The 27,899-nt window shown below is 30.7% G+C and overlaps 6 protein-coding genes across 6 annotated transcripts; 3 read left to right on the forward strand and 3 right to left on the reverse strand.

The window, feature by feature from the left end:
- The first annotated feature begins 228 nt into the window (after positions 1 to 228).
- Positions 229 to 3,649, forward strand: LOC145753459 (protein amnionless-like). Its single transcript, XM_082569869.1, has 13 exons — positions 229 to 271; positions 546 to 676; positions 916 to 960; positions 1,128 to 1,221; positions 1,453 to 1,559; positions 1,687 to 1,788; positions 1,976 to 2,119; positions 2,195 to 2,374; positions 2,436 to 2,487; positions 2,561 to 2,686; positions 2,979 to 3,138; positions 3,355 to 3,454; positions 3,518 to 3,649. Exons 1-13 carry the CDS (start codon positions 229 to 231, stop codon positions 3,647 to 3,649), a joined length of 1,416 nt encoding a protein of 471 aa, XP_082425995.1.
- A 125-nt stretch (positions 3,650 to 3,774) lies between these two features.
- LOC145753460 (claudin-8-like) lies at positions 3,775 to 5,690 on the reverse strand. Its single transcript, XM_082569870.1, has 4 exons — positions 5,448 to 5,690; positions 4,731 to 4,895; positions 4,441 to 4,593; positions 3,775 to 3,905 (listed from the first exon to the last, which is right to left on the reverse strand). Exons 1-4 carry the CDS (start codon positions 5,641 to 5,643, stop codon positions 3,775 to 3,777), a joined length of 645 nt encoding a protein of 214 aa, XP_082425996.1. The 5' UTR covers positions 5,644 to 5,690.
- A 1,258-nt stretch (positions 5,691 to 6,948) lies between these two features.
- LOC145753462 (protein phosphatase 1 regulatory subunit 3C-like) lies at positions 6,949 to 7,464 on the reverse strand. Its single transcript, XM_082569871.1, has one exon. It carries the CDS (start codon positions 7,462 to 7,464, stop codon positions 6,949 to 6,951), a length of 516 nt encoding a protein of 171 aa, XP_082425997.1.
- A 282-nt stretch (positions 7,465 to 7,746) lies between these two features.
- LOC145752927 (uncharacterized) lies at positions 7,747 to 15,090 on the reverse strand. Its single transcript, XM_082569299.1, has 13 exons — positions 14,975 to 15,090; positions 13,818 to 14,005; positions 12,788 to 13,027; positions 12,291 to 12,451; positions 11,407 to 11,526; positions 11,027 to 11,210; positions 10,464 to 10,690; positions 10,001 to 10,109; positions 9,614 to 9,728; positions 9,036 to 9,163; positions 8,779 to 8,887; positions 8,203 to 8,341; positions 7,747 to 7,999 (listed from the first exon to the last, which is right to left on the reverse strand). Exons 1-13 carry the CDS (start codon positions 15,057 to 15,059, stop codon positions 7,882 to 7,884), a joined length of 1,923 nt encoding a protein of 640 aa, XP_082425425.1. The 5' UTR covers positions 15,060 to 15,090; the 3' UTR covers positions 7,747 to 7,881.
- An 804-nt stretch (positions 15,091 to 15,894) lies between these two features.
- Positions 15,895 to 17,549, forward strand: LOC145753463 (uncharacterized). The gene has a single exon (XM_082569872.1). The coding sequence runs from the start codon at positions 15,895 to 15,897 to the stop codon at positions 17,419 to 17,421; it is 1,527 nt and encodes a 508-aa protein (XP_082425998.1). The 3' UTR covers positions 17,422 to 17,549.
- Positions 17,550 to 19,367: 1,818 nt separating this feature from the next.
- Positions 19,368 to 22,622, forward strand: LOC145753464 (adenosine receptor A2b-like). The gene is made up of 7 exons (XM_082569873.1): positions 19,368 to 19,476; positions 19,795 to 19,977; positions 20,345 to 20,507; positions 20,999 to 21,187; positions 21,292 to 21,404; positions 21,461 to 21,597; positions 21,692 to 22,622. The coding sequence occupies exons 1-7, from the start codon at positions 19,368 to 19,370 to the stop codon at positions 22,031 to 22,033; spliced, it is 1,236 nt and encodes a 411-aa protein (XP_082425999.1). The 3' UTR covers positions 22,034 to 22,622.
- Positions 22,623 to 27,899: the final 5,277 nt, after the last annotated feature.

Here is a 27,899-nt window from a genome sequence, read left to right on the forward strand (position 1 = left end):
TGAATAAATATATTAAAATTGTGTTTTTTTTAACAATACTTATAGTTTTGTTGTGCAAATAAGAAATTGCAGAAAATGCAAGAAAGTTACTTATTAACCACAATAAAAAGTTTTTTTTCTTTTTGTTAAGCGCATTACTGCGTTCAATTGTGCACGTTTACTTTTATATTATTATCGCAGTTTATAATAGAGCGTATTTCAAAAAAAATTGTGATAAATCACTACAGAATGATTTCAGCGAATATTGCTTATCTTTTTATCATCTTGTTTGGTGAGTTCGTTAAATTACTCAAGGCTAAAAGAATGGTGTTGTTAAAACAAAAACATAATTTAACATATTGTTGTTTTTTTAAAAGAGAAAATAAAATTTTATTTGCTAAATTAGGAATTAACTTAGTTAACCGTTAAAATTTTGATTGTAGGCCTAAGTTGAACTAGTTTTACGTCTCGATAAAATTTCGTATTGTTTGGTCTATACTCACGTAAAAAGCTTTAATTTAAAAAAAGGTCAAATTTAGTTGTAATCATAACAAATATCAATCTAGTAACAAGCCCGATTGAGTGTAAGTCACGTGATCAAACATTTAATGCAAACAGCAACTACGACAACCCAGATCGATGGTCAGGCCACGAGGTTCCATGTGCAGGAGACAAGATTAATTTTAACCCGGATCAGGTACCCTTGTTGCTATTTTTAAGAAAAAAATCAAAAGTGGTCGTGTCCCATAAATTGTAATTTTTTGAACAAGATCAGATATTACATAAAAAAACTGATCAGGTAAAAAAATTCACTAAAGTTTACGACATGTTCTTTGAAAGTTAAAATTTAATGAGTAAGGCCCAAAAGGATTGTGCAAGGCAGTGCAGTATCCGAATATTTACAATAAAATCGTAAAACTTTTAACTTTTATTTAGGCAGTATCAGTGTTTGTACAAACCAATGCATCAATAACTGAAATTGTAAGTATTTGTTTTATGTTAACAAGGTGCATTGATTACAGCTCATAATGTTTTTTTTTACATTTATTGAACTAAAAACATTACTATGCCTTTGAAAATCATTATTACAAAATGTTAGTTTTTTTAAATAACCATTGCTTTAAACTTTTAAAAATTTCCTTTAAAAGGTTTTGCCTTTAAACGGAGAATTTATATTCGCTGATGACGTCATTTGGGGGCTTTCCCCGGAGTTATCTACATGTCACGGTCACGACGATCATGGTAAGTTAATGACGTTACATCAAACAAATTGACGTCACTAAAAAAAAAACAGATAATTTTATACACAAAGTGTTAGGTATACAACTTATTAAAAAAGAGGTGTTGTTGTGACAACCACTTTGGCTTAATTGGACGAACAGTGTTGCTTGGCTCAGGGGTAATCCAAAACCTTTCGGGTAGCAATCCGATTCTACAACTGATATACCACACTAACAAGCTGTGTTTTTTTAGTTGTTAACTACATTTCTGACACCTCCTTGTGGATGGATACAAGCGCATGGAAAGCTTCCGTAGACGGAAATCAACTTTCAAACCAAGATTTATTGGATACCGAGCAGGTTTATTATTATTAAAGCGTATACTAGTAATTTTAATGATGTGATTTACAGTCGGTATCAGTATTAACCTATTTATTTTTTACTATAAATTAAGTGTAATATGCCAGTAATGGAGTAATATTTTTAGGTACCATGCCAATCTGACCAAGTTTACTTTGAGGAAGATAGTTCGTGGATAGTCTCAATTCCAGTAGATGTCAGTGTTATGTCTCTTTCCCTCTGGAACAAAGTACTCTTATATTTTGATAGTTTTTTAAGTTGGGTTTACCACAACTTAGTGACAAATCGAATATTGTTTAAAGCGATTAAAATCGCCCGAACTAAAATTATTTGCTAGAGTAAATAAGTTCTACTAGTTACTAATCTTACAACTATTTAATTTTTATTAAAATTTTAACTAAGTTTAAACTGTACAGCAATATACAACGCAAACGTTCGCGGAGTATCGAGCAACAGATAGCGGTAATTATCAGTTTCAAGGCCAGGGTTCACTGGCTTTGACGGAAAATAATTGCAACGATCTAACCGGATGTGTTTGTAGAAACGAAGAAAAATATCAGGTAAAACTACAACGTAACATATTACATATGACGTCATTAATAATTATTACGATGTGCTGAATCTAATGTCATTAGGAAAGCTTGGACTTAATTTGTAACGCAAAAACTTGTCCCCCTTTTTCTTGCGAAAATCCATTGCTTCCGGTCGCCCACTGTTGCTACATTTGTGGCGCTGTACTGTCTCTCTCATATGACGTCACATATACGGAGGATTCATTGTGGGACTACATCACCCAATTATTGCAAAGTGGTCAGGTACGAAAATATGAAATACATTGTTAACAGTTTAAAAAAAAAAAATTAATTTCTTTTTCAGTATGACAACGTCCATCCGATTTTAACTAAAGTTGCCCCTTATATGGAAACGGGTAAGAATTGATTGGTTTAAGTTATTATGCCACATTTTATGACGTTTTACTAAAAATGTAATTGTTGTCATAGATGTTGCAGGGTTACGGTCTACTCAGGAGCGACTTCAAGTGACGATAACCGATGAGTCCAGTGGAACAAATTCTGGAAGCTACGCAAAACAATTTGCACAAGATTTACTAAACGCAGTCCAAAATCGTATGATTTTGCTAATTATTGTTTTTTATAAAGTCTAATATTAAACATGATTCACCTACGATTTAAACTAATAACAGCTTAAACTTCACATATTTTTTTTTCTCTTTAGGTAATAGATTTATGCATTTTTATTGGGTAAGGGTGTGGTGTTAGAAAGTGGTTGAGCTATCCGGTTTTAAGGGCTAATATAGTGTGACACTTGTGCAGCTCAAACATAAAACCTTTTTGGCTTAAAGAATACTGCCATGACCGGTCTGCCGAACTACTGTCCTTAAAACTTTACATTTTTCAGCCTCGAATAACTTGGGCATCACGAACGCCACCATGAAGGTTTCAGGACAGGGTATTTCCCCACAAACTGGACTCAGTGCAGGCTCGATTGTGGGAATCGTAATCGGAGTTCTTTTGGCAATAGTTTTAATTATTGTAGCGATATCCTTCCTGATAAGATCGTAAGAAACCTATTTTAATTAACAAAATTTAATTTTGATAATTTTTGTTTGTTCAATGTGTGTTCATAATTTGATATAAAACTAAGGAAATGGCCATGCACGAAAAACCAGTTGTTGTTATGCCTAAAAGTTTTTGGATTTTAATCAAGGCAATTATGCACTAATTTCTATTTTAATTATTTATAATTTTAAAATTTTTTCCTTTTTATAAACTAGCGGAGGTCACTACAAGTTTCCAAGTTACAAGAATTTTCCAACTTCAAATAAGTTTGGAAACATCGAGAACCCCCTTTATGACATCACAACCGGAGTCGAGGTAAGTGTGGACGTCATTTTTTAACAAAATAAAAACAAAACAAATGTTGACGTCTTGTTGCAGGAATTGGAGCCTAGTGACATTACCACGTCACCAAGTGTGACTGGCTTACCGTCGAGTAAAATTCCGAGTGCCCTAAAAAGTGATTTTGGGGTTACTTTTGACAACCCCCTTTACGAAGAAGAAGATGTTTAACTTGTGACGTCATCAAGAAATCAAAAAAAAACTTGTTTTATTTTACATCATTAACAAAGTAATTTCGATATCGAATTAGTTTTCAACAAATTTAAATGTTTTTAATTAACTTCAGCTTGACGTCATCAGACATATTCACTTCTTGTTTCATATTTCGTTTTTTTAGTAACGTCATCACTAACATAATAATGACTCGGCATTTTATACGACTCTCGTGACTCGGTATTTTCGTTGCAGCAAAAACAAAAACAGAGGCCTGAAAAATATTAAAAATAGTTTTAAAATGTGTAAATTAATACAAACTAAACTTAATTTTGCAAAAAAATTTATCATTTTCTGAAGCAACTATATCACAACATAAATACGTCACCTTATTATAGATTAATAACAATAAATATTAAATGATTTCAGTCAATCTATATAATAAAGATGAGTATCGGCCAAGATTGTTATTAAAATTGTTTATTTTTGTTTTGAATAATCGAAACAACACATTCTTAGAATAATAAACTTATATATTCATAAATTCACCACTGAAAGGTAATTATTTTATATAGTTATCAGGATTGAATCTTGCTTAAGCTTTTTGTAAAATTAACGGTAAATAGTGTGGCAATAGTACGGTCATGGCATCGGAATACGGGTTAAAAGGATTTGGTGTTTACGGATAGCTCAAACACATCACAATAGCATACTTGCACTAGAAACCTTTCGGCTGCTATAAACATGATGCAATGTATGGAATACAATAATACTATTGCACAAATTCTTAGACTGGAGTACTTTTATACCTGATATAAAGCAAAGCAAAGCGGAGCCAAGTGTAATCCAGATAGCTCTTCCAATCGTATAACCAATCCCCAAGTTGACTGAGTTGTGAAACCAAACCCTTTCCTTATATATTTCAATTAAATACCAAGATCCTGCACCCGCAACTAGTAAACCTAAATAATTTAAGATTATAAATGCAGTGAATTTAAAAAAAGTATTTACAAAGAAAAGCGAACAAGTTATAATAACAACTAAACATAACTCATTTAAAATAAAATTCACATTTGAATACAACATAAACTTGGGTTACCTTGTAGAAAAAACAAAAAGCTGGTAAAACGCCGAAGTCTTGATTTAACTGTTGAAAAGATGACGTCTGTTCGACAGCAGTTACTTCCCACGCCGCCAGTTAATAGTGACGTCACACACAGAATAAAGCCACAAATTAACGAAGCCCGGCAAAAATGGGTTCGGGCTTAAAAATAAACAAAATTTGTTACAATATAAAGCAGTTTTTTGAGAAAGCATTTTTCTTGTTGACTTTACTGCATAAATAATGGGCATCTTGTCATTTGTTTTAGTAAACCAGTGTTATTTGAAAACTTTGCTTAATTACGTAATGTGGGGGCGGTAACTTATTTATCTAAAACGATACAAAAGTTAATAGTTTGATAAGAACAATCACAACAATAATTTACTACACTAAAAGATAATACAGTGTGTATTATCACCTCAACTAAGTCTACCTTAAAAGCACCAAATTAACAAAGCGCTGAGGTCGCTTTAAAGGCATTATTCGCTACACGCTCGAGCACAAAGCGCGCAAGTTAATCATCATGCCCAGGGCGCGAATTGCAGCGCTAACGATTTATACCATTTAAAGCTTAGCAGTGTTTGGGTCCTTTTTATTCTTTATATGTTTTAACTAAGATAAACAAATAGTAACCGAACAACAAAATTTGAATTTAAAAAGTCTCGTTGCTTTTATGTACATAGCATGCAGCCATTAAACAAAACGTAAACTTACATGGAGCGTTAAGGTCGATTACGGTCTTTGCACCGAATCCATCACAAATCCAACTTCCGTCAGATGGCAGTGTGCATCCAATCCACAAACCATAACAAATATCGTAAGGCTGTACACTTAAGTCCTGGCTACTTATTTTCCAACATGGATCCAACAATGCCCATAACATCCCGGTTCCACTAAAGAACCCTAACATAAGCCCGACCACCTCAAGCAAGATTCGGAGATTTACTTGTTTAGACATTTTCTAAAAATTTTGGGTCAACTGAAAATGAGGGAACGGAAATTGAAGGAAAGGAAAAATAAAGGAACGGAAAATGAAGGAACCGGAAAATGAAGGAACGGAAAATAAAGGAACGGAAAAGGAAGGAACCGGAAAATAAAGGAACGGAAAATGAAGGAAAGGAAAATAAAGGAAACGGAAAATAAAGGAACCGAAAAATGAATGAAAGCAAAAAAGAAGAGAGCGCGGAATCTTAAATACTAAAACGCGAAAATACAGTTGACTGTTTATTTAGGATTACTGTCATTTATTCGAGAACTGATAAGCGATAATGAGTTAATTCTTATTGCCCCAGCATACCCTAACTCTCTTTTATAAAATGCCCGTTTATTTCTAAAATAATATTGATTTAAATACAAATAAACAGTCAACGGAATTCCGCGTTTTATTTTTTTAAGATTCCGCTTCTCCTTTTTTCACTTTCCTTCAATTTCCGTTCCTTCATTTTCCGGTTCCTTCATTTTCCGTTCCTTTATTTTCCGGTTCCTTCATTTTCCGTTCTTTCATTTTTCGGTTCCTTTATTTTCCGTTCCTTTATTTTCCGGTTCCTTCATTTTCCGTTCCTTCAATTTCCGTTCCTTCATTTTCCATTTCCTCCTATTCCGCGTCCCCAAAATTTTTGCAAAAATAAAAACAAGGCGAATAAATTAAATATATGAACACATTTTTTACGTTTTCTAGATTGTTTAGATTTAGTCAATTATTTTTACAATAAAACGTTTGTATGCTAAATTACTAAACTATTTCGTAATAATTTTTTTTCGGAAAATAGCCAATATCTTTTTTCTGAAATCAGCAATGTTTTATTTTTCTTAAACTTCACTTTACATTAACTTTTTCTGTGATAGTGTTGTTCTCTGTTTAGCAAATTAGAAATGTGCATTCACACCAAGAAATTGTTCAACCGATTGCGCTTTTATTGCTTTAACCGTCTTATGTTTAATCTGCTTGCGAATTTTCTTCAGAATCGTATTAAAAATTTTTCGCTCGGGCATTATTGTGGTTATAATTTATGATGTGGTTATAATCTCGCAGCCTTCTTTTTTCTTTAAGTAAAATATTTAAAATGGGAGGTGACATATTTTTACGAGCCTGTTTGTTTTTTTTTTTAATTATGTTAAAGTTTATTTATTTTGATTTGTTTTCAAAAACAACAAATCTGATTCATATTATAATGACGTCACAAACTTGAAGATTTCCAGACGTGTAACGTCACGACTAACAGTTTGATTGCACAATGGAGTAATTACAACCGCAATTGTTGTCCCAGTAAACTTGATTGTTACAACACAATCGAACACAAAACAAAACTTTGGAACAATTTTGTGGAATTTCTATATTGAAACCAAATATGTCAACTTTACTGCTTTCACTGGATTTAAAAGTTGCTACTACGTCACTTGATGTCGCCCAAGAGTCAAAGGTGACGCGGACGGCCACTTGTTTGTAATATGCCAAATTTACAACTTTTACGTCACCAATGATGTAGTCATTGGAAATCCGAACGGCATTCAACTTAACTACTTGATTTTGTAAGTTAGCTAAATAAGGTTCCACAAAACGGAAGTGACGATAAAACAAATGCTTTCGTGGGGTAAACGTCTTCTTTTTATTAACGATGACGTCATCGTAATGTGACGTAGTAGGTTTGCTTTTCTCATGTTTAAGTTGAAGTTTTAAATTTTTTCTTTGTTCAGGTTCGAAAGTTCTCTTTGAGGGATCAACTGAGCTCATTCTTGTTAACCTTCCGACATTAATTTGTTTAAATACCCTCCCAAAAACTAAAATTCACATTTTTAAACATAAAACAATTTGCTTTATGACTTCATAAATCTAACAAACGTTTATCAAATAACATTTTTTTGCGTTTTTCCAGTTTTTGCGTTTATAATTTTAAATTTAATTTTTAAACCACATATATAATATTAAACATTATTAAAATATTTTTCTAACAGTAACAATTCATTTATTACAACTAACACATCATCTTAAAAAAAATTTTTACACCTAAAATAAATGATTACAAAAAAGTGAAAAAAACACACACAAACATTTGCATAAAAATAAAAAAATAAAAATTATTTAATTTAAAAAAAATAACATGAAACCTTTAATACTAGAGTACAAACTTTTAAATTTGTTTATTTGTTATCATGGAAAAACGGCATTATTTTTTTTAAATTTATACCAAGCATAACAACTTATAGTTACAATCAAAATAATTGTTGATATTGTCCCAACGACTATTCCCGCAATTTCTGCTCCAGTTCTAAATAATAAAAATTCTATTTGTTATTTTTAATTTAATAACAGGTATTCAAAATTATAAACAATACCAATTATTTAATTATTACATTAACAACTAAATAAAAACATTTACGTTTACGGCTTATAAAATTTATTTTTTTTAACCATTATTAACAGGGTTTAAAACTAGTTTTCTCATTTGGACTATAACTTGGTTTAACTTACAATCCGGTAGGTGGAGGAACAAAATAAGGACAACGAATTTTGTTAGAAGTGTTGAAATTAACTGAGTAACTGCCAATATTACACGATGCATTAGCAGAATCACATTGCTCAAAACAACGATTTTTGCCAGCAAAAACATCTAACAATAATAAAACATTTTTATATATATCCTTGTCCTTGATGTAAAACGACTTACATCACTACCTAAACATGGCTTACATTTATTACCCTGGTCGAGTCTTGAGTACATAGCATTTTGGGATTTTATTAAAAATGACTGAATATTAATCTGCCAATTGTTTTTTGGCTTAAAAAAGTTAAAAAATGAGAAAACTTTTACACCGTCTTACTCAGGAGCACTACAATACAGAAACAGTGAAATTCAAACCTGTGACCTCATCTTGTTTAGCAAGTGACTTTTACACTACAACACGCTGCCAGATTTTTTCTTTTACAAAAGCTTTTTTTAGCAGAATGTTAAATTAAGTTTAAGTGGCGTGTACTGTCCCGTTTAACACTACATACTTTGATATGTACAACAATAATATATTATAAATGCAGTTAACTCAATTTAACCTGAATCTGTGACAACAAAATAAAGAATTCCACCGCGATCATTTTCCACTAAATTTGAACTTCCAAACTGAGCTAAAATGTTTGGTATCGCAAAAACGAGAAACCTTACCTAAATTATTAAAAAAAAATTTTTTTTTAAATTCGTAAAACATTATCCCTGATATTAATTTTTTTAAAACTTTATACATATAGTTATTTTTTGTGTATATTATTATTATTTTAAATATGTTAATTAAATTGGCAAATTTTTTTCTTACAGTAACTATTGACAAAGGAGGAACAAATAAAATTGATTTAAAATCGCTAATTTTTTGAAAACCCAGGATAACTGAATTATTGGGATTGTTGTAATTGAAACAAAAATCAATTACCCGACCTTGAGTGACTAAAAATATATTTAAATAAAAAATTGTTATTAAAACTGTTTCAAAAAAAATAACAAACCAAATTAACTATAATTCCAATATTTACAAATTTAACTTAAGACTTGTTACAAATAAAACCAGCAGCGTGGTGTAGTGGTAAGAACACTTACTACATCACCATAAGATCGTGGGTTCAATTACAACTGCTCTTATGCTGTAGCGCCCTTAAGTCAGGCCCTATAAACTGTATAAACTCCTGCTGAGACAGCACTTAATCAGCAGAATAATAATCGGGCAATTATAATCTAAAAAATATCCCAAACTGCCACAGGCAACTTGAGACTGGGTCGGAGTAACTGATGTTACTCAGTGTTTAGGTCGCGCATTCGACCTTTCCACATCGAGGATAAAGATATATACAAAAAAAAGAACACACAATCTATTTTAAACTTAAAAATTTTTATAATTACCATTGAACCCAGAGTATTGATGTTGGCACGAATCGCCGTTTGAGTCAAAAAACTCATATTGCAAAGAATTGTGAACCAAAGAAATAGGCCCAGAATAATTTGCATAATGAGTTAGCTTTAAAATAAATTCAAAATAAAAAATGTAGCTAAGAATTTTACTTTACTATAAACTACGGATTGCTTATACTTTACAGTTCTTCCAAAGATTGGAAACTTGAAATACAAGAGAAAATCGGCGAAGACCGTAAAGTACAAGTGATTCAAATTAACTTACAAAGAGTAATAACAAAATTATTTAATATTCAGACTTCTTGGCAATAATAAAGTAAACTTAATTTAATTTTAAGGCGTTTAGTTTTTATTATAATTTTTACATTTAAAATTAACCTGCACAAAATAGTTTGAAAAATAAACAAACTTCCATGCCATTGGATCGGTATTTGTAATTTCCCATTCATTTATAGAAGCACCTTGGGCTGGCAAGCTCAAACGCGGACTAAAATTATAAAAAAAATTATAAACTTATATTATCAGTGGTATTCAACAAATACATTTTAAGAAGAAATATGCATTCCCAAAATATTAAAAAAAATTTCGAAACTTTTTGTATTGGTATGCAAGTGCTGGTAGCAATTAAAGATATTGTATATATATAAATAAAATAATTTATATTTCCCAGTAAGTTTTGTATATTCTTTTATTAAACTAATTTAAAGCCACGAGCTGTTTGTATTTTACGGCTCTTAAAAATTAGGACCGTAATATACAAGAGAAAATCCGCAAAAACCGTTAAGTAAAAAAATTAGTTGAAAGGGATAAAGTACATTTGATCTAAAATTATAAAATCTACCTAAAAGGTGGCTCAATGTTTCTGTTAAATACATTTGGTGCGGACAATTCTACATCAAAATTGTTGATTGTAGCATCACCAAACAAATTAATTGTTCGGGGATCATTAATCACACAATCTGTAGGTAGCGCTGTTTCTGTTTGAGGACCTCTTGCAATTAAACTGAACAGGAACCCGTCAAATTGTCTTATTTCCCCGAATTCGGGTATTATTGGTGACGACGAAACCTAAGAAATAGTAACAAAATTATTTGGAAAAATGTTAAAGTAGTAATTATAACCTTCTAATCTTCCAAAAGTCCCCCATTTAGTCTTAAATATGACAACAATAATATTTAGGTTCCATCAAAAAAAAATAACTTTTTACAATGTACTTAAGGATGCTATTTTGTTTTGTGGGCACAGAAAAAATAAAATCAATAACGAATTCAACCTACACAAAAAAAATTTGGTATTTCTACCAAATTATTTTACATACTGATTGCACAGTGTCATGCATAAAACATTATTTGTTATAAAGTAAAACTATCATTAAAACAACAAACTTATTAATATAAAGCTTACCAAATATGTTCCACTTAATGGACAAAGGACCAGCAAATCTGAAGTAGATCCTGGTAATAACATGACTGTTTCAAGAAAAGGTTGCTTTGGTGTATTATAATAGATCCCATCTTTGGAAATTTCTAGAATCTGACAGCCCAATATTTTGATAAGTAAGGCATCAACTGAACCAGCATTTCCTAATCTAAAGTTGCATTTTTAATGACTAGTAAGCCTATTTGTGTTAAATCAGCAAAAACTATTCAATACCTAAAGTTTGTTTGCTTTTTAGTGTATTAATATTATTGAACAAAAGGTTAAGTTAAAAAAAATAAAAATTAAAACTTTAAAACTTAAATTAATTTAAATAAATATTCACAATTTAACCGAATAAACCTTACCTAAACCTATAAATAGTTGCCGTAATTATTTCAAGAACTGGCTGTATTTTTCCGTTGGTAGAAATATAATTAATACCATTTAAAGAGTTCGTGACACATGCTTTAAGTTCTGGAGATAATCTGAAATAATTTGTATATAATTTTACAATTTCCCTAAAAATATAATTTCTATCGATTAATTTATCACAGTTTTGTTCCTTTACAAAGTTTTTTTAATCGTGTACCCTTGTTAAAATAAAATTTCACCTTAAAATTGAAGTTAACCAAAACAAATAAAAAACTTACATAAGCAAACAAGTCAACCCAAAAAATAATAAATGACTCAACATTTAAGTTATAACAGGCAAGGAAAACTACAAGTTTATACCACACAGACAATAACATATGAACCAGTTACTATGTTCAAGTTACATTAATTTTTACCACAACGTTTAAAATCATATTTAAAGTGCTATATTGGAGAGTTTTTCAATTTTGTAAGTATTGTATATAACACGTCAGTATGGTGACATGGATCACAAATTACCTTTAGAACCTTTAAAAAATGTCTGTGGTACTTACAACTTAATTTTCTAAAAATACTGAAAAATAATCAATAGTGAAAACCAGGTTACCATATTTTTTGTGTGACGTAGAAAATACTTAGTTGCGTAACGAGTGTATACAAGTTAGTACTTTCTACGTTATCACAAATAAAGCTTTTTTTTCTTTTTTTAATTAAATTAGATTTTTTTAAGTTGCAGAACTTAAAAAGTAAGTAAAATTATTTAAAGTTAAACCATTTTTGTGTTCAGTGAGACTAACTTCGTTAATTTTTAAGTAAAATAATCGCCAATACAGGAGTTTAAAGTTTTCAATGATATAAAATTTATTAAACTTCTAACCCAAATTGAGTATCCCCAACCATGTCCTGCAGTTCAACAAAATTTGGTGAACTTCTTGCATACTGAAACGTGGACTGAAACAGAATGTTTATTTCTGGATAGTTGCCACAAACTATAGTTTTATCATCAACGATAACCATTCCTGATAATCCTGAATCCACCTAAATTCATTAAAAAATTTAAAGTTTGTTATTTATCAGGTAAAAATTTTGACATTAAAAATATAAACTCGTTTGCAATGCACCATTAGGACAGACAGTAATATAATTACCTCAGATATTGAGTTACAAAAATTTTTCATATTAAATTTCCCATAACAAAAAATAAACAAAAACACTGGTATGAATTGCATAATTATCTACTTGAAAAACCCATATGTATTATAATGACATTGAACAAAACGCAATTTTAAAATTATCTTTTTTGTAAGCCCTATTTAAATGTTGTACATGTCCTTATTTATTAATAATATTGAAAGTTTTTATGACGTCACCAACCTGAAATGCTTGAATTGGAGGCTTTCCAGCTCTATAGAGGTACGTTCCACCAAATTCGTTGGAAGGTTTAATTCCATTTATTTGGTATTCCACCAAAACGTTTTCTCCAGGTGGTATTTCAACGTCGTATGAAATGTTTGAACGTTGATTATCGTAGCGTACCGGAAGATTGGTAAAATTAATAATCGTTGAATTAATGCTCTCGTTTTTGGAGGACAATTTTTTACCAAGGGTATTTGACTAAAATAAAGTTTTTTAAATAAATTCTCTATATATATATTCATAAACTGATATTTAAACTTTTAAGGACATACCATTGTTTTTGTTTTAGTTTAAAAAATCAAGTCAGTATTGGAAGGAGAAATTTAACCACAAAAAAAAATTAAAAACTTTTGTCACAAGAAAAATATATTCGTATCCTAATTTGGCCTAACGTTTAGGTGGCGATATTTTAAAGGTTTTAATTGTATTAAATCCTCATTCTAAACCTTTTATCACGACGAGACGATCTTCCTAATTTAGTAAAAACCTAGATACTCCGCTTTAACGTCTTACTGTAAAAACTAATTTAGCTAACTCTGTTATTTATATTATTTCATGCAGTAGATGCAGTAACTTGCTTTAGCCAAACCCTTAAACTACTTTTACACTGCTTTAAAAAAAACACAAAGACGATAAAATAATGCAGACAAAAAGTATACAACTGCACATAATCCAAATTAACCTCAGTTTGGTGCAAAACATTCAAGTAAATTAGGTTCGAGGCAACAAAACACAATACCAGTTATCAGAAATCAACTTTACCCTCGGAGTCCTAAAGTGTTGTGGTACTAAAGGATTTTAGTCCAACAGACACTTTAGTCTGTAATTTTTTTTTAAACGGAAAGGGTATACAGTTATATTAAACTTTTCCAGCTATAAAACTTATCTTGTTTATCGACCTTATTTTAAAACAATTTTTAAAGAAAAATTACCCTCAAATTTTTAATTTTGTTAAAAGCATGCTAAAAAATAAATTAAATTCGCTCACCACATTTAAACAAATGCGTTGGTTTAGTTGTCCTCTAATAATGGGGCCATAAAGCTCAGAACCAAAAGTGCGACGTTTAATTCCAAGCCAAATTTCTTTAATACCAATCTCTAAAGATTGGAATTCTCCCTCACAGTTGAACACTGTGTCTGGCATGACTATTTCAGTCATATCCGGCAACGCTTCCCCTAAATTTGGCTTTGTTATAACAATGTTTAGTAAGGGTATAGATTATCTTATAAATACAATAATCATATTATTTTTATCGTAATTATAAGATTAAAAATATAATGAAAAAAAGTAGTACAATACGTAGAAATAAAAATCCACTTAGGCCAATGTAAAATATTTTAATAAAATAAATATCTGTACATTTTAAAAAGCAAGTTAATATGTTTGCTTTGTTGTATTTTAAAAAATATCTGTAGTACAATAAAAAAGTATTAATTACAGAATTTCCAGTATCGATTTCTCTAACAACATACATGTATCAATTACTGGCTTGATTACCACATGTGACGTAACTATTGTAGACATAAACAGATTATACAAAATTTCCGGATGCATGTTAGGTTTTTAAGTTAAAACATAAGCTAATTAACAGGGTTGTTTACTAAGTAGGCTAGCTTAATTACAAAATTTACGTAGTAGATATTTCGTTAATTAGGGCGAAGGTTGCTTAAACAAGCAAAAACCACAAAAAAGTACTTAAAAGAGTTAACCAATCGAAGTTTGTTAAAAAAATAACGCCGAGTCACTTTTTAGCTTAAAAATGGCCTTAAGCCAACTTTATTAACGAAAGTATTAGAAAGCAAATAATGAACAAAGGTTATGTTACTCTAATCAGTAATAAAAATGCAATTAATCACATTGTGCTAAATTAATTAATGTTAATAAAAGTTCATTCTTTACGAGCGGGCTTATTGCTTTTACATTGTTATTGCACATAACGTTTTGTTTCTCTGTAGGTCATTAGAAGTTCACGTCACGTGAAGCGTATGTAAGATATTTAAGGTTATTTAAAGGTTAATGTTAAAGCAAACATTTAAAATTAAAAAAAAATTTTAGCCTTGGGTGGTATAACACTATTGCCTAACAAATTAAAATTAATTTTAGATATGTATAAATGATTAATGTAGAACTCTTTATTAACAAACCTTTTAAAATAGTTCCACACTCTTCCGCCGAAATAGTTAAAAAACCCATCAGTAAACTAAGAATAATTTTATAAACCACACACATTACAGCTTTATTAAGTGCTTGATCTTAAAAGAATTATTGTTAGATAAAAATCATATTACGAAACGGGTTTTAAACACCCTTAAACAATGGGATATTGTGTTCGCTATTGTAACTAAAAATAGTTTCCCCTAATGAAATTAAGGCAAGAGGGCAATTGCTGAGCATGTTTTAAATGGAATTTTTTTAAAAGATATCGTGAATTGGCGATAGTTCAAAACAGTCACGATGTGTTGTATAATTTATATTTACATTAACTGTTAAATACTGCGGCTTTACAACGTTTAATTTTTTCTCCGTAAGGCTACCCACACATTTCATATGCTTATCACTTAAAACAACTCGTACAAAAAACGCAATTTTTGTAAGCCATTCATTGTCATAAGCACTAAATTATATTGCCACATCAATTTACAATTTTAGTTTCCGGCCAAAGCTTCTAGGCCAAAAGGTCGCAAAGTTAAACATTAACGAGACAAGCGTGCAGGGTTGAACTTTTGTAACCACACTGTTTTATTTTTATCTTTTTGTGAAGTAAATTTCTATAAAAAGATGAGTTTTAAAACAATTTATTCATAATAGCAATTAAAGTTTTTATGTTGGTTTAGTAAAATAGATGTTTATGGTACAAAATAGCATAATTTTACAGGTTATTCGTAAAGCATTTTTACACTATACTTGCTAAACACAAAGTTTACATAGCTTTGTATAGTAGTAAATTTTAGTATATGCGAGGGTACACGTTTTAGCGTTGCTTAACTGCGGTTGCTATTTTCACAATTCTTTTTTATGTTTATTTTTAAACAAAGAATAAAATACAAATTTAAAAAAAAAAAAAATGATTTTTAAAAGTTTTTATCCCGACTCGGTGATATCACAAAAACCAGTTGGAACCCGAATTTTGGAAGAATTGGAAAAGCATGGAGATCGAATTGCTGTGGTTGACGGCGACAGTGGAAAGGAATTCACTTACGACGACATTAAACATGACGTCATTGCATACTCGTCCGTGCTCTTGAGTTTGGGTGTAAGAAAAGGTCACGTGGTAATGCTGAATATTCCTTTTAACCCAGCATATGCCGCGCTTTTGGTTGCTATAACAACATGTGGTGGCGTCATCAACCTTGTTTTTACTAATGGTGAAGTTGGGTCCTTTGCTGAAAAGGTAAAACCGTTTTTAGTTGTGACGTCACAACCTGGCCTTGAGAAACCAAAAATGACTAAACACGTGCTATCTCTTTCCGACCTTCATGACCTTAAATCGTCCTTTGACCTTGCTAAATGGAAATGTCCTGAAATTGATTATGACGTCACAGAAGACACAATTGCGATTTTGAACACAAGTGGAACGACAGGGCAACCAAAAGGAATCGTGTTTACACATAACTGCCTTAACGCTTCGATAGATAACTTCACCGCCCTTCCGATCGACCAATCAGATTGTTTTATTCTTGCCCTTCCTCGGTATCACTCCGCTGCTCTTATTTTCTTCTTTAGATATCTCATCTATGGTGTCAAGATGGTGACGTCAGCAAATTTAACATTGTCGAAGTTCTACAGCTTGGTGAGCAAGCATGACGTCGTTTGGGTTGTAATGACGTCAGCACCAACTTTAATGGACGTGATCAAAAATGGAAAAGTGCCGGAGTTAAATCCCCTGAAATTTGTAACGTTTTTGGGGATGCCATTTCCGCCTCATTTATTGGAGAAAGCGCAAAAAGATCTTGGAATTATCATGGGAAGTGCATACGGGACTTCGGAAACTGGAGGAGTGGCTTCAAGTTTCAACGAAAAATGTCCTCGTAAAAGTTGCGGAATTCTTTGCTCTAACATCCAAGGTCGCATTGTTGACCCCCTTACAAAAAAGGAACTAAACGTAGGTGAAGTTGGGGAAATCTGGATTAAAGGACCTAACGTCATGAAGGGATATTTAAATCCAGATGATGAAGACAAAAACGCAATGGATGCAGAAGGATGGTTTCACACCGGCGACGTAGGGTATTTTGACAGGCTCGGTTACCTTTACGTTATAGACAGAATTAAAAACGTCATAAAGGGGTTGAACGGGCTTGCAATTTATCCGTCTGAATTGGAATCGATTTTACTAGAACATCCGCAAGTTGTGGACGCCGGAGTAATTAAAGTCAGTGATCCGTACTACTCCGAGGTTGCAAAGGCTTTTGTGGTTCGAAAAGATGAAACCGCGGATCCAAATTTGATCCTTAAATTTTTTAACGAGAAGGTATCCGACTACAAACAGATTCGCGGAGGTTTGGAGTTTATCGACGTCTTACCAAGAGTCGGAGTTGGTAAGATCAATCGAATAAAACTCGCGGAGATTCATCAGCAAAATAATAATTTTTAGTGACGTCATTATTGCGTGACGTAGTGTGATAAAAACTATTCGATCAAAAATTGTAAAAATTATACATGTGTGAAATATACCCACTTTTCTTAAATACCTTACTTTTCATGTTAAAAATTATATTGTTTATCCGCAAAATTAAACTTTACATTTCTAATTGATTTTGTGTTTGTAATCAATGACAATATGTTACAGATGAACTTTTTTAAAGTTACACTTAAAAACTTTGTAATTATATTCATTAATATTTTATTATTGTGACTTGTATTTTAAAGTTTCTTATTCTATTTTTATTTCATTGATAGTTTTTGTAAATATTCTGACATTGCAATCTTTGAAATTGATTTTAACTCGTCGGTTTCGATTAAAGTTGTATAAACTTAACAAATGAGAAATGTAATTGAAACTAACGTTAAAATGTTTTCAGAGAAAAATAATTAAATTAAACCTGAGGTGAGAAGTAATAGGATTATAATCGGCATAAAACGCTTAAACGTTGTTTAAGAAATTTGTTCTTAACCCAAATTGAATTACAAAAAGTTAAAAATTTAAATCAATTTGTGAAAATACGTGATTTTTGTTACAAAGTGTAAGAACGAAAGCATTTGGTAGAATTGTTTAACCGGTTGTTGTAGCGATAACATTTTAAAAATGCAGTAAAAATTTGTTGCAGTAAGAAAGTAAATTAAAATACGAAATACCCAGTTAAAGTTAAACATAACAAGTTATTATTTGGTAATATTAAACATTATTGTTAGAAATAATATTCAGAAATCTAATAATTTACAATAAAAACCGTTCAGCTAAAATAAAAACAAGCCTAAAAATTTTATTTAAAAATATATTCTACTTTAAACTATTTAAGTGGTAATTAATAATAATAATACATATCTTTACAACATTAAGTTAATAATTAAAAAAATAATATTTAATGAATAAATATGCCCTGAAGTTACCTTCTTAAGTCATTAAGGATTTGTGTTTTAAATTTAAAGACACAAATTTACAATTTTTATTAAAATCTTGCAATAACCATTTACCAACATTTAAAAATTATTACCAAATATTTAAATGATAATAAAGACTAATAATAAGGCAATGAATATTAAACAACAATTTGGAAAACTGTGTTAATTTAAGATCGGGATCGATTTGTTAATTTGCGGGAAAACGATTTCCTATTTCTCGCCTCTCTTGGGACAATTTATTGAGGTTGTTACAATTAATAAAGCAAAAATTAACATCAGGACACCGCCCCCATTTAGTAGTAAGAAAAAATTACTTTACAATATTATATCAGAAATTAAACAAGATAAAATAAAAAGAATTCGAGATGTTCGTGAAATATTAATGTTTGTTTATGGATTATTAATCAAGCAGAAAACTAAACCTAAATATTAATAATTCGTGTAGTAGATATTTACAATTTACAACAGAATATTTATATGAATCAATCTTTTTTGTTACAAGGGTATAGAAAACGTTTGTCAATATAAAACTTTTATGTAAAATTAATTTAAAACTAAATGTTTTATGTGTAATGTTAGAATATTTGAATTGTAAGTTCTATTGCAATATTTTAATTTTTGTTCGGACCAGGAAGGGTAAATGAAATTTTTTTTGATTGTTTAAATCTAAGTTACTTAACTCTTTTCTTAAGCAATTAATCGCTTCAAGAACGTTAAACGTAATCCAATAACTGCTTATAAGCGAGAGAGAGGTTACAAAAAGGTTTTATAAGAGAGTTAGCTCTTTAAGCGATTGACTATAAAAATTAAATATAAAATCAGGTTTGTTAGTAAGTGCAAAACTACTTTTCATATTCCTAATAACTACTTATTAAAAAAATAAAACATGTTTAACTTTTAACATACAAAAATTTGTGGATTTTACCTAGATTGTAATTTTTGGGGTACTTTACCTAAATTGTAATTTTAAAAACAAAAATGTTAGATAATATTTCAATCTGTTTAAACTCATCTGAAATCGTTTCACCAATTTGTTCAATTCAATCAATCTGTTTGGAAAACTTGAAATTAAACAGAACATCTGAAGGTAATTATAAAAGTTATTGATTTGTTTATTTTTTGTTGTCTACAGTATCATTTTTATAGTTTAAAATACTTACATTTTGTACTGCTTCCATATTATTGCGTTGTTACGTTACTGACTTTATAAATCATAGGTCTAAATGTCTTGAAGCATATTTATCTTGTTTTTAATTATACATATCAAGTTGCATTTAATAAATTAAGGAAAAAAATACTGAAATTTAAAAACCTAATAAAAGGACTGCCATTTTTCTGAATCTTTTATAATTCAACATTAAATGTAATCTTTCAGTGTGTAACAGGCTGAACTTGTTAATTTTAGCGACTTATAACATTATCTGTGAACTATCCGGATCTGCCGCATTATGTGTTTCTTTTATTTTGCTGTCCGTTCTAATAATAGTTGGAAACACTGTTATTTTGTTTGTGGTAACAAGAAGTAAAGCAGCGAAAAAAGCAAACGGTTTTGTTAAATGCTCTTTGGCAGTTGCTGACCTCATTCAAGGTTAAATATATTTGTATTATATCAGAAAATTTTGTAATATATCAAAAAAACAAAAAAACAACCTATACGTAATGAAGCTTAGTGAACGATATGTATGTGCATTTTATAGGCCTGTAATTTAAGTTAAACTACCGTTTGTGGTGTTTGGGCAAATATAAGGTTGGAGTTGCTACCATATTGCAACAATTAAAATGCTGACCGTCATGCGGGCCATCGACTAGTATGACTAATGTACTTTATAACTGCGTACAAATTAGGCTAAATAAATAAAAACATATAAACACAAAGTTATTTTTTTGGTTTGTAGTCTTTTTGGGGGCTTTGTAGCACAATAACTTGTAAAAAATAAAGTGTTTTTTTTTTTAAGGTTTAATAACTGTACCAACTTCGCTTTACACGTACGTCCAACTTTTGTTCTTTAAATCGCCACTAAGCAAACGGTCGCTAGCTGACGCTGCGGGGCAAATGTTGATGGCATACAGAGTTTACTTTTTCACATTTTTGTTCTCCAACATTTTAAGTTTTTTCAGGTTTGAGAAATAATATCCTAAAATTTCTAATAAACTTTTTATGCTTACTTTTCTTAAATGTTGTGCAAAATTATAATATTTTACTATTTACTGTTAACATTTGTTAATAGTGTTTGTAGATTTTTTTCCATATATTTTGATATTTTTATCGGGTGAGAGTGTGCGATTTGGGACATGCTTGAGCTATCCGTGAACGCCGGGCCCAAGGGCGAATAGTGTTGCATTGGTGCGGCTCTACGACCCTTTGACTCGTAGTCGGACGCCATGATCGGTTCACCACACTACCGGGCTATTTGTAGAAATTAATATTATTTTCATCCTAGGACACACAAAAAAATTATATTAAAGATAAGTATGAAAGATCAATTTTGTGGGACTTTAAAGAAATTAAACTAGCGTTTGTATTGTGCGGGTAAAATTATGTTAGTTTGTCATTAAAATGTTTTATATATCCCGATGCAACATTTTATTTAAGCAAATTATCTTTTTAGTTTAATACTGTTGAGTATTGACCGCTTTCTTGCGATTTGTTTTCCCTTAAAATATCAAACCGGAAGACTAATGACAATTTCACGCATGAGAGCTTGTGTGCTGGTCACGTGGTTACTGGCTTTGGGAATATCCGGGTATTTGGAAGAGGAAATGATAAAGAGATTGCTTCAACCATCGTCCACTAACGAGTAAGCATTTTGTAGGTTTTAGTTCATAACGATTTGGCTAAAAGTTAATAACATTATTAATTGGCAATGATGTCGTTTGGAAAATGAATTGTGGCTATTTTTAGATCCACCTTTGCAGTAACTCGAACTTTTGCTGCTGTATTTGGTGCTTGTTACGTCATAATTATCTTTTTGCTTGGCATTACAATCTATAACAGGCAGGTACTTGTTTACATGGGTGTATATTTACATTTATAATCACAAGTTCTTTTTTTAGCATTAAAACAATAAGAGAGATGGAATTAATTAATGCACAAAATAGCAACAAAAGAAATGAGTCTTCCAATATTGAAAACAAATTTGCAAAAACCGTTACTTTGATGGTAGCAACTTTTTCACTTTCAGTTCTTCCTTATATTGTAATCAGAACGGTAAATACCTTAATAATTTGAGAAGTCTAAGCATCAAAAATTATGAAAGGGCAACAAAAAATTTACTTTACTTTAAATTTTGTTTTTTAAACAGTACGAGTTGAGCGAGATATGGTGGCTTGAAACAACTTTTGAGTTTTTGTTTTACACCAATTCTTTATGGAATGTTTTTATCTACTCCATTCAAAACAAGTTATTTCGATCCGAGCTTGTCAAACTTTCCGGTTCCTTTATTCGGCCACTCTGGCCCGGGAAGTGGAACCCAAACGAGGAACCGGGAACCCGTGGCATGGTTTCGCGAACTTCAGTTTATAGAATAAATACCATAAAAGCGCATCAAAACGTTAAAGTTGTTGAAATAAATGACGTCACAGAAATAAAAAATGACGTCATGTTGATTGATGACGACGGTTTAAAGTCGGAAAACAAGCGTTAAAATCTAGATCAAGACGACAAAGCTAAAATAATAAAGAAAGAAATGATGCTGTTACTAAAGCCTGAAAACAAAATAATAATGATTTCATTAAATTTAAATAAGTTTGTAGTGACTACAACGTTTACATTGACGTCAGTAAAGTTGTGATTGTAACGTGGCTTTGCTAAATTTTTACACAATCGGGCCAAGAGTAACATTAATTTGGTTGCAAATTGGTGTTGTAAGATAACATTTTAAATTGTTTCAATTTGGTGTTATTTTGAAACTTCGTTCAAAAAAACTTAAAAACTGGTTCTGTCGTCACTCTAGTAGAATATGACGTCACAGATTACACCTGCTTTCAAAACAATTTTAAATGCTTAGTTAAGTAAAACTGTTTAGGTTTACACATCTTTATAAGTTTTACCATGTTGTTATTTAGAAATTGTCATTAATACGTCATAAAAACGTAAACTTTCAAATATATGGTATATCTTAGAGTTAAATTCACCGATTTAAGACTTTTATGAGCAGTCAAAAGACTGGCAGCTAAAAACCTTGGCCCCGCAAATCAATACTTAAATATAAATTTTTTTTTTAAATAAACTAATTTTACTTGTAGAAAAATTTTAAATTCAATAATTTGTTAAGTAGAAATTTAAACGTAAACTAGCATTTTTATAACATGCATGTGTTTATATATAGTATATACAGTAACGAAAATGTAAGGATATTAAAAATTTAAAAAAGTTTAAATAGTTACTTCTTTTGTTTTAGTCTTATTTTTAATGAAAATATAGGTCACCATCGTTATTACACTTGTATATATAGAGTTTATTTATGCTCTAAAAACGTGCAAAAATATTTTTAAAACTTTTCTTTCGTTTATGACGTCATAAAACTGAATCACGAGTCACGAGGGTTCGAAAATGTCGCAAAAAACGTGATCACCAAAAACGCAAAAAAAGTCCGGAAAAACAAACTTCCGAGAAACCAAACCATTTTGGAGTTTTATCAAAATATTTCGGCTGGGTAAAATTACTTCAGTTCAGTTATCGACATTTTATTGATATTTCGTGCCCGTTTACCTACTTTTGAATACATGTTTTGTGAATCAGTAAATTTGTATTAGTCTGTCTAGGATAAAAGATAAAAACGTGCAAAATTTAATTACCTAAACGTGTCAAACTCCGGTTAATAAACGGTTAAAAATCCAGTTTTGACGCATTTCAAATATTTTACACCTTTAATTAAGCGAGCGGAGTTTTAACCAAGTGGTTTTGATTGAAATTTAACAACCAGTTTAAACAGATGTGATCTAAAATAATTTTTTTAACCGATAATTTACAACTATATTTAAACCACTGAGTGTGTAAAAGTAATTAAATATTTCCTAAAATTACCCGCGGTCAAGCAAGGTTAGGTTAACGTTTTACGGAGAAATGCAATATTATGTTAACATTTTAACATTTCGAACTACGACCGAGTGTTTATATGTTTAACCTAAACGACCTAATCTTTAAATTATCGGTGCAGGTTTGTTTACGGTCCTTAGTTTTTAAATTGTCAGCATAATATTTAACAGATTAAAAAAATTATAAATTAGTATAAAAATATATTGAGCACAATCTACATTTGATAAAGCTTAGTGGATGATATTTATTTATCGAATTTATAGGTCTACAAAGTAACAAAAACTGCCGTTTGTGGTGCGCGAATAAATTATTCCAAGCAAATATTAGTTAGAAGTAGCGACTTGCGACCATACTACGACAATTAAAATGCCGACCGTCCGGCGGGCTATATACTAGTAGTTCTAAAACTTAAATAAAATGTTGATTGATTTAGATTTAAAATCAAAATAAAAAAAATGAGTTGTTTCGAACCTTGTGTAATTGAGAATTACTCTTACACTTTCACTCACGATCCCCAGGACTTCGGAGTTGCCATTTCACAATGTCGGGAATTAGGTGGTCAACTTGCCGTCGTGAAAGAACGAAGAATTTGGAACGAGTTGATAAAATGTTGTAAATCGTTGGATGGATATTGGATCGGATTGACCACGTGTTCAAACCTTCAATATAATTGGATTGATCACCCCTCGTGCAATCCCGCACCTTTCGAGATTGATGAAATCCCTTTACCCCAACAATGTGTGGTCGTGGAACCGGGGCAGGCGACTCAAGGGGGGTTTCCCTATGCGTACCACCAATCGTGCAGTAACATTGCTCGCACTCTTTGCCAAGTTCCCATGCCTACGTCGACCACAAACTTTCTGACATCATCGACCACCAGCGAATCAACAACAGAACCTTTGACGTCATTTTTAAACAAATTGATAAACGTGACGTCAGAAACGACAACCTTGCTTAACCAAACACCAGGTTTATATCAAGCAAGAAGTGAATCTTTAACAAACGACAACGTCAACACAAAAATTGGGGCAGTAGTGGGGGGAATTCTTGGTTTGTTGATCATCTTGGGGCTAGTTTTGGGGCTTTACTGTCGAAAACGGGGAAAGCTAAACCTTGGGTCAAAAAGAGCGCCATTAACGGTTAAAGAAGAACCAAGATCAACTTTATCTACCGGAAGTGACGTCGATTCAGGTGGAAAAGATAATTTAGGATACAACAGGTTTGCAAAAATTAAAAACAAATTTTAAATTTTATTTATTTCCAAATGTATCGTCCCCTAACATTTTTGCTTAAGTTGTTTACTATACACCTTTACCTCGGAGAAAGTAAAAAAAGGACATATCCTTGATGAATAATATTGACTACGTAAAATCGCTTCTAATAAATTTAAAAAATTTGATATCTTAATAGAGTAAAAAAATATCGGAAACGTGTCCCGATATTGCACGTAAAAATCATTATCACGGATACAACTACTTTTATAGCTATTCAGTTAATGATGTTGTTGATACAAGCGTGATATTTAAAAACGTGTGTGTTAGTTACATTTAGATTAACGGTTTTTAATGTTGCCAAATTTTTATATTTAGCGTTGCCATTCGAAGCAAAGATTCATCCAAAAGCAGTTTCGTTTTTTATTCGAACTTCACGAAAGACGCGGATTTGAATAAAAACGAAAATAAAGTGAATAAAGATGAAGAAATTAGCTATTCGCATCTTGAAATACCTGAATAAATCCAAACTTTAAATATGGAACTAAAAACATTTTATTTTAGCTTTCGCATATTTACAAATATGATTATTATTATTAATATTTGTTTTAAAAACTTTGTTGATATTGTAAATATTCTTTATGACATGATACATATGTGTACTTCTTTATACAATTGCAGCTTAAAGAAATATAATGTTTCTCTATAAAATTAATTCAATTAGTTTGCATAAAACTTGATTGTATTTTAAAGTTAGTTTATATACTAAAAGCACATTTACACAATGTTTAAAAGATATATATATATATGTATCATAGAATCCCGATTAATTTTAAAAAAATACAAAAAAATTCAAGATAAATAATCGTTATTTTATTCGAATGCAACCCAAAAAACAAATTTAAAAAAAATATTTAAAAATTTGTAAAAAAACGCAAATTCGATCGAATAAGTTTTATTTAGGGAACTTACGTCATATGCGGTTTCATATTAATACTTTGTTTTAATTAAATGACTCAACCCATGAAACTCTAAATATAAAATCCAGTTAATTAAACGAAACAAATAGGAAAGTTATTTAGACGCAACTTAATCAGTAATTTTCCCAACTATTTTATACACATTTCCAAAAAGTAAATGATAGCTGCTATGTAAATTTCAAAAGTATAACTATGAAGAAAAAAACGGAAAAACTGTGTATTATATAGACGTTAGTTTGTTTAGGTTTATATAAAGATTAATCGTTTTTGTCATTGCTTAAAAAGTTGAAAATGTTTTTAAAATTTTAATTTCCTTTTACAGGTTAGAGTGTGAGATTTAAATTAGTAAAAACAATTTAAAGTTTTTTTGGTATTTTAAAATTAAATTTGATACAGACAGAATTTACGATGTCGTGTAACAAAGTTTGTCGCCATGACGAAATAGAATACGTATTAGTTGATGACGTCATGTCTATGACGCAAGCAGTCCAAAATTGCCAGAATATGGGAGGAAATTTGGCAAGTATACGAACAACAAGCGAGTGGAAAACAATTAATCAATGTTGTATGAACAAAAACAAATATTTTATAGGATTAAAAAGTTGTGGAAACAATTATAGTTGGTTGGATTCAAGACTGTGTGAAAATCAACCTTTTAACATTCAGCGAAGTATGGGAAAATGTGTTTCAGTAAATCCTGGCCAACTACAACCTGATATGTACCCCCTTGCTCAACAAGTTCGGTGTAATACCTTGTTACCTTTCATTTGTTCTGTTGACATAACAACCAGCAAAGCAGTGACGTCACCGAAAACTATGTTGCCCAATAAAGATACCACTGTTCTTTTGAATTTACCAACAATGTTTACTGATGTTCCAGCGTTTAAAATGCAAACTACACAATTTGACGAAATCAGCAACCCCATGTCGCCCACCAGCGGCCAAGTAATAGGTGGAGTATTGGGTGCATTGGTTTTAATGATTTTGATTATTATTTTGTTTTTATTGATTCGATACCAGAGACAGAGATCGGGAGGACCAAAACAATTAAAAAAAATAAATTTAAAAATTCCCTTTAAATTATCAAGATCAAGTAAACCAACAAACGAGATTGGTTTATCTAAACTGGACCACGGCTATTACAGGTAATCTACAATAAATTTGCTTCTAATTACCATATGCTGTATGTTATATTTAATTTTTATAATTCTTGCATCTAACTGTTTATTTTTTAATATTTTTAAAATAATTTATGTAAATTACCACAGCGTTGAAGTTCACAGTGAAACCGACAAACAAATTAGCGGTTCTAATGACGTCATTTATGCGCCAAGTGACGTTTCAACACTTTGTATCGACAACCGGAAAAGCATCGAAGCAAGCACATCACTTGACAACTCAATCAACAACATAAACCCATATTCAACTGCAGTAGCTACATACACATATGTAAATGATACAGTCAACACAAATGCAATCCCAGGAAACAATTCTCACCTTACAATTAATAATCTACAGTCAAGCAACTTAAATCAGTCTACAGAACAACTGGAACTAAACATAGACACAGTATACGTCCAGTATGCTACTGTGGTGAAAAAATCCCCTTTTAAAGTAACCAGAAATAATGATGTGTATGCTACTGTTGATAAAAGCAAGAAATCCTCAAAATATTGAACTAGTTTAGCATAAACGATGTTCATACATAAGATTAAAAACAAGTTAATTTTAAAAACTACGTAGCAAAAGTAACAACTACATCTATTTTGTACACAAATAGTGTTTAAAACACTTGTTTAAAAAACTACAGTTCTTAAAAAACACAACTAAACTGCAAACATTAGACATCAAAAGTTTAAAAATTGACCAAAAATTTGATTTCAAAACAAAGCAATAACTAACTAAAGCATATTTATATATTGTTCAAGTAGGATTTATATATTGTTCAAGTTTACTTAAGGCTGACACAAAGAATTTTTAGTGATAACAAAGTGTTTGTAAATATAGCAAAGTACTTTATGTAGTTGCATGTTTAACATTTAAGTCTTTACGTTTGCCATTTTTATTAAGAAGTGTTTAGGTTTAAACCCTGACAACTATTTACACGTAGTGAAAAAGGGAAGTGGTCTAAACACAACAATAACGTTCTATCTGAATGTATAGTGACAACCTTATTTTTTTAAATAGTGCAAATGGTATGTTTGCAATATCCAACGGAAACTTAATTCTTGAAACTTATTTAATTACTTAAAATTATAAACAAAACAAGTGCGACACCAAA

Source organism: Corella eumyota, chromosome 5 (genome assembly GCF_963082875.1).
Source record: "Corella eumyota chromosome 5, kaCorEumy4.1, whole genome shotgun sequence".
NCBI lineage: Eukaryota > Metazoa > Chordata > Ascidiacea > Phlebobranchia > Corellidae > Corella > Corella eumyota.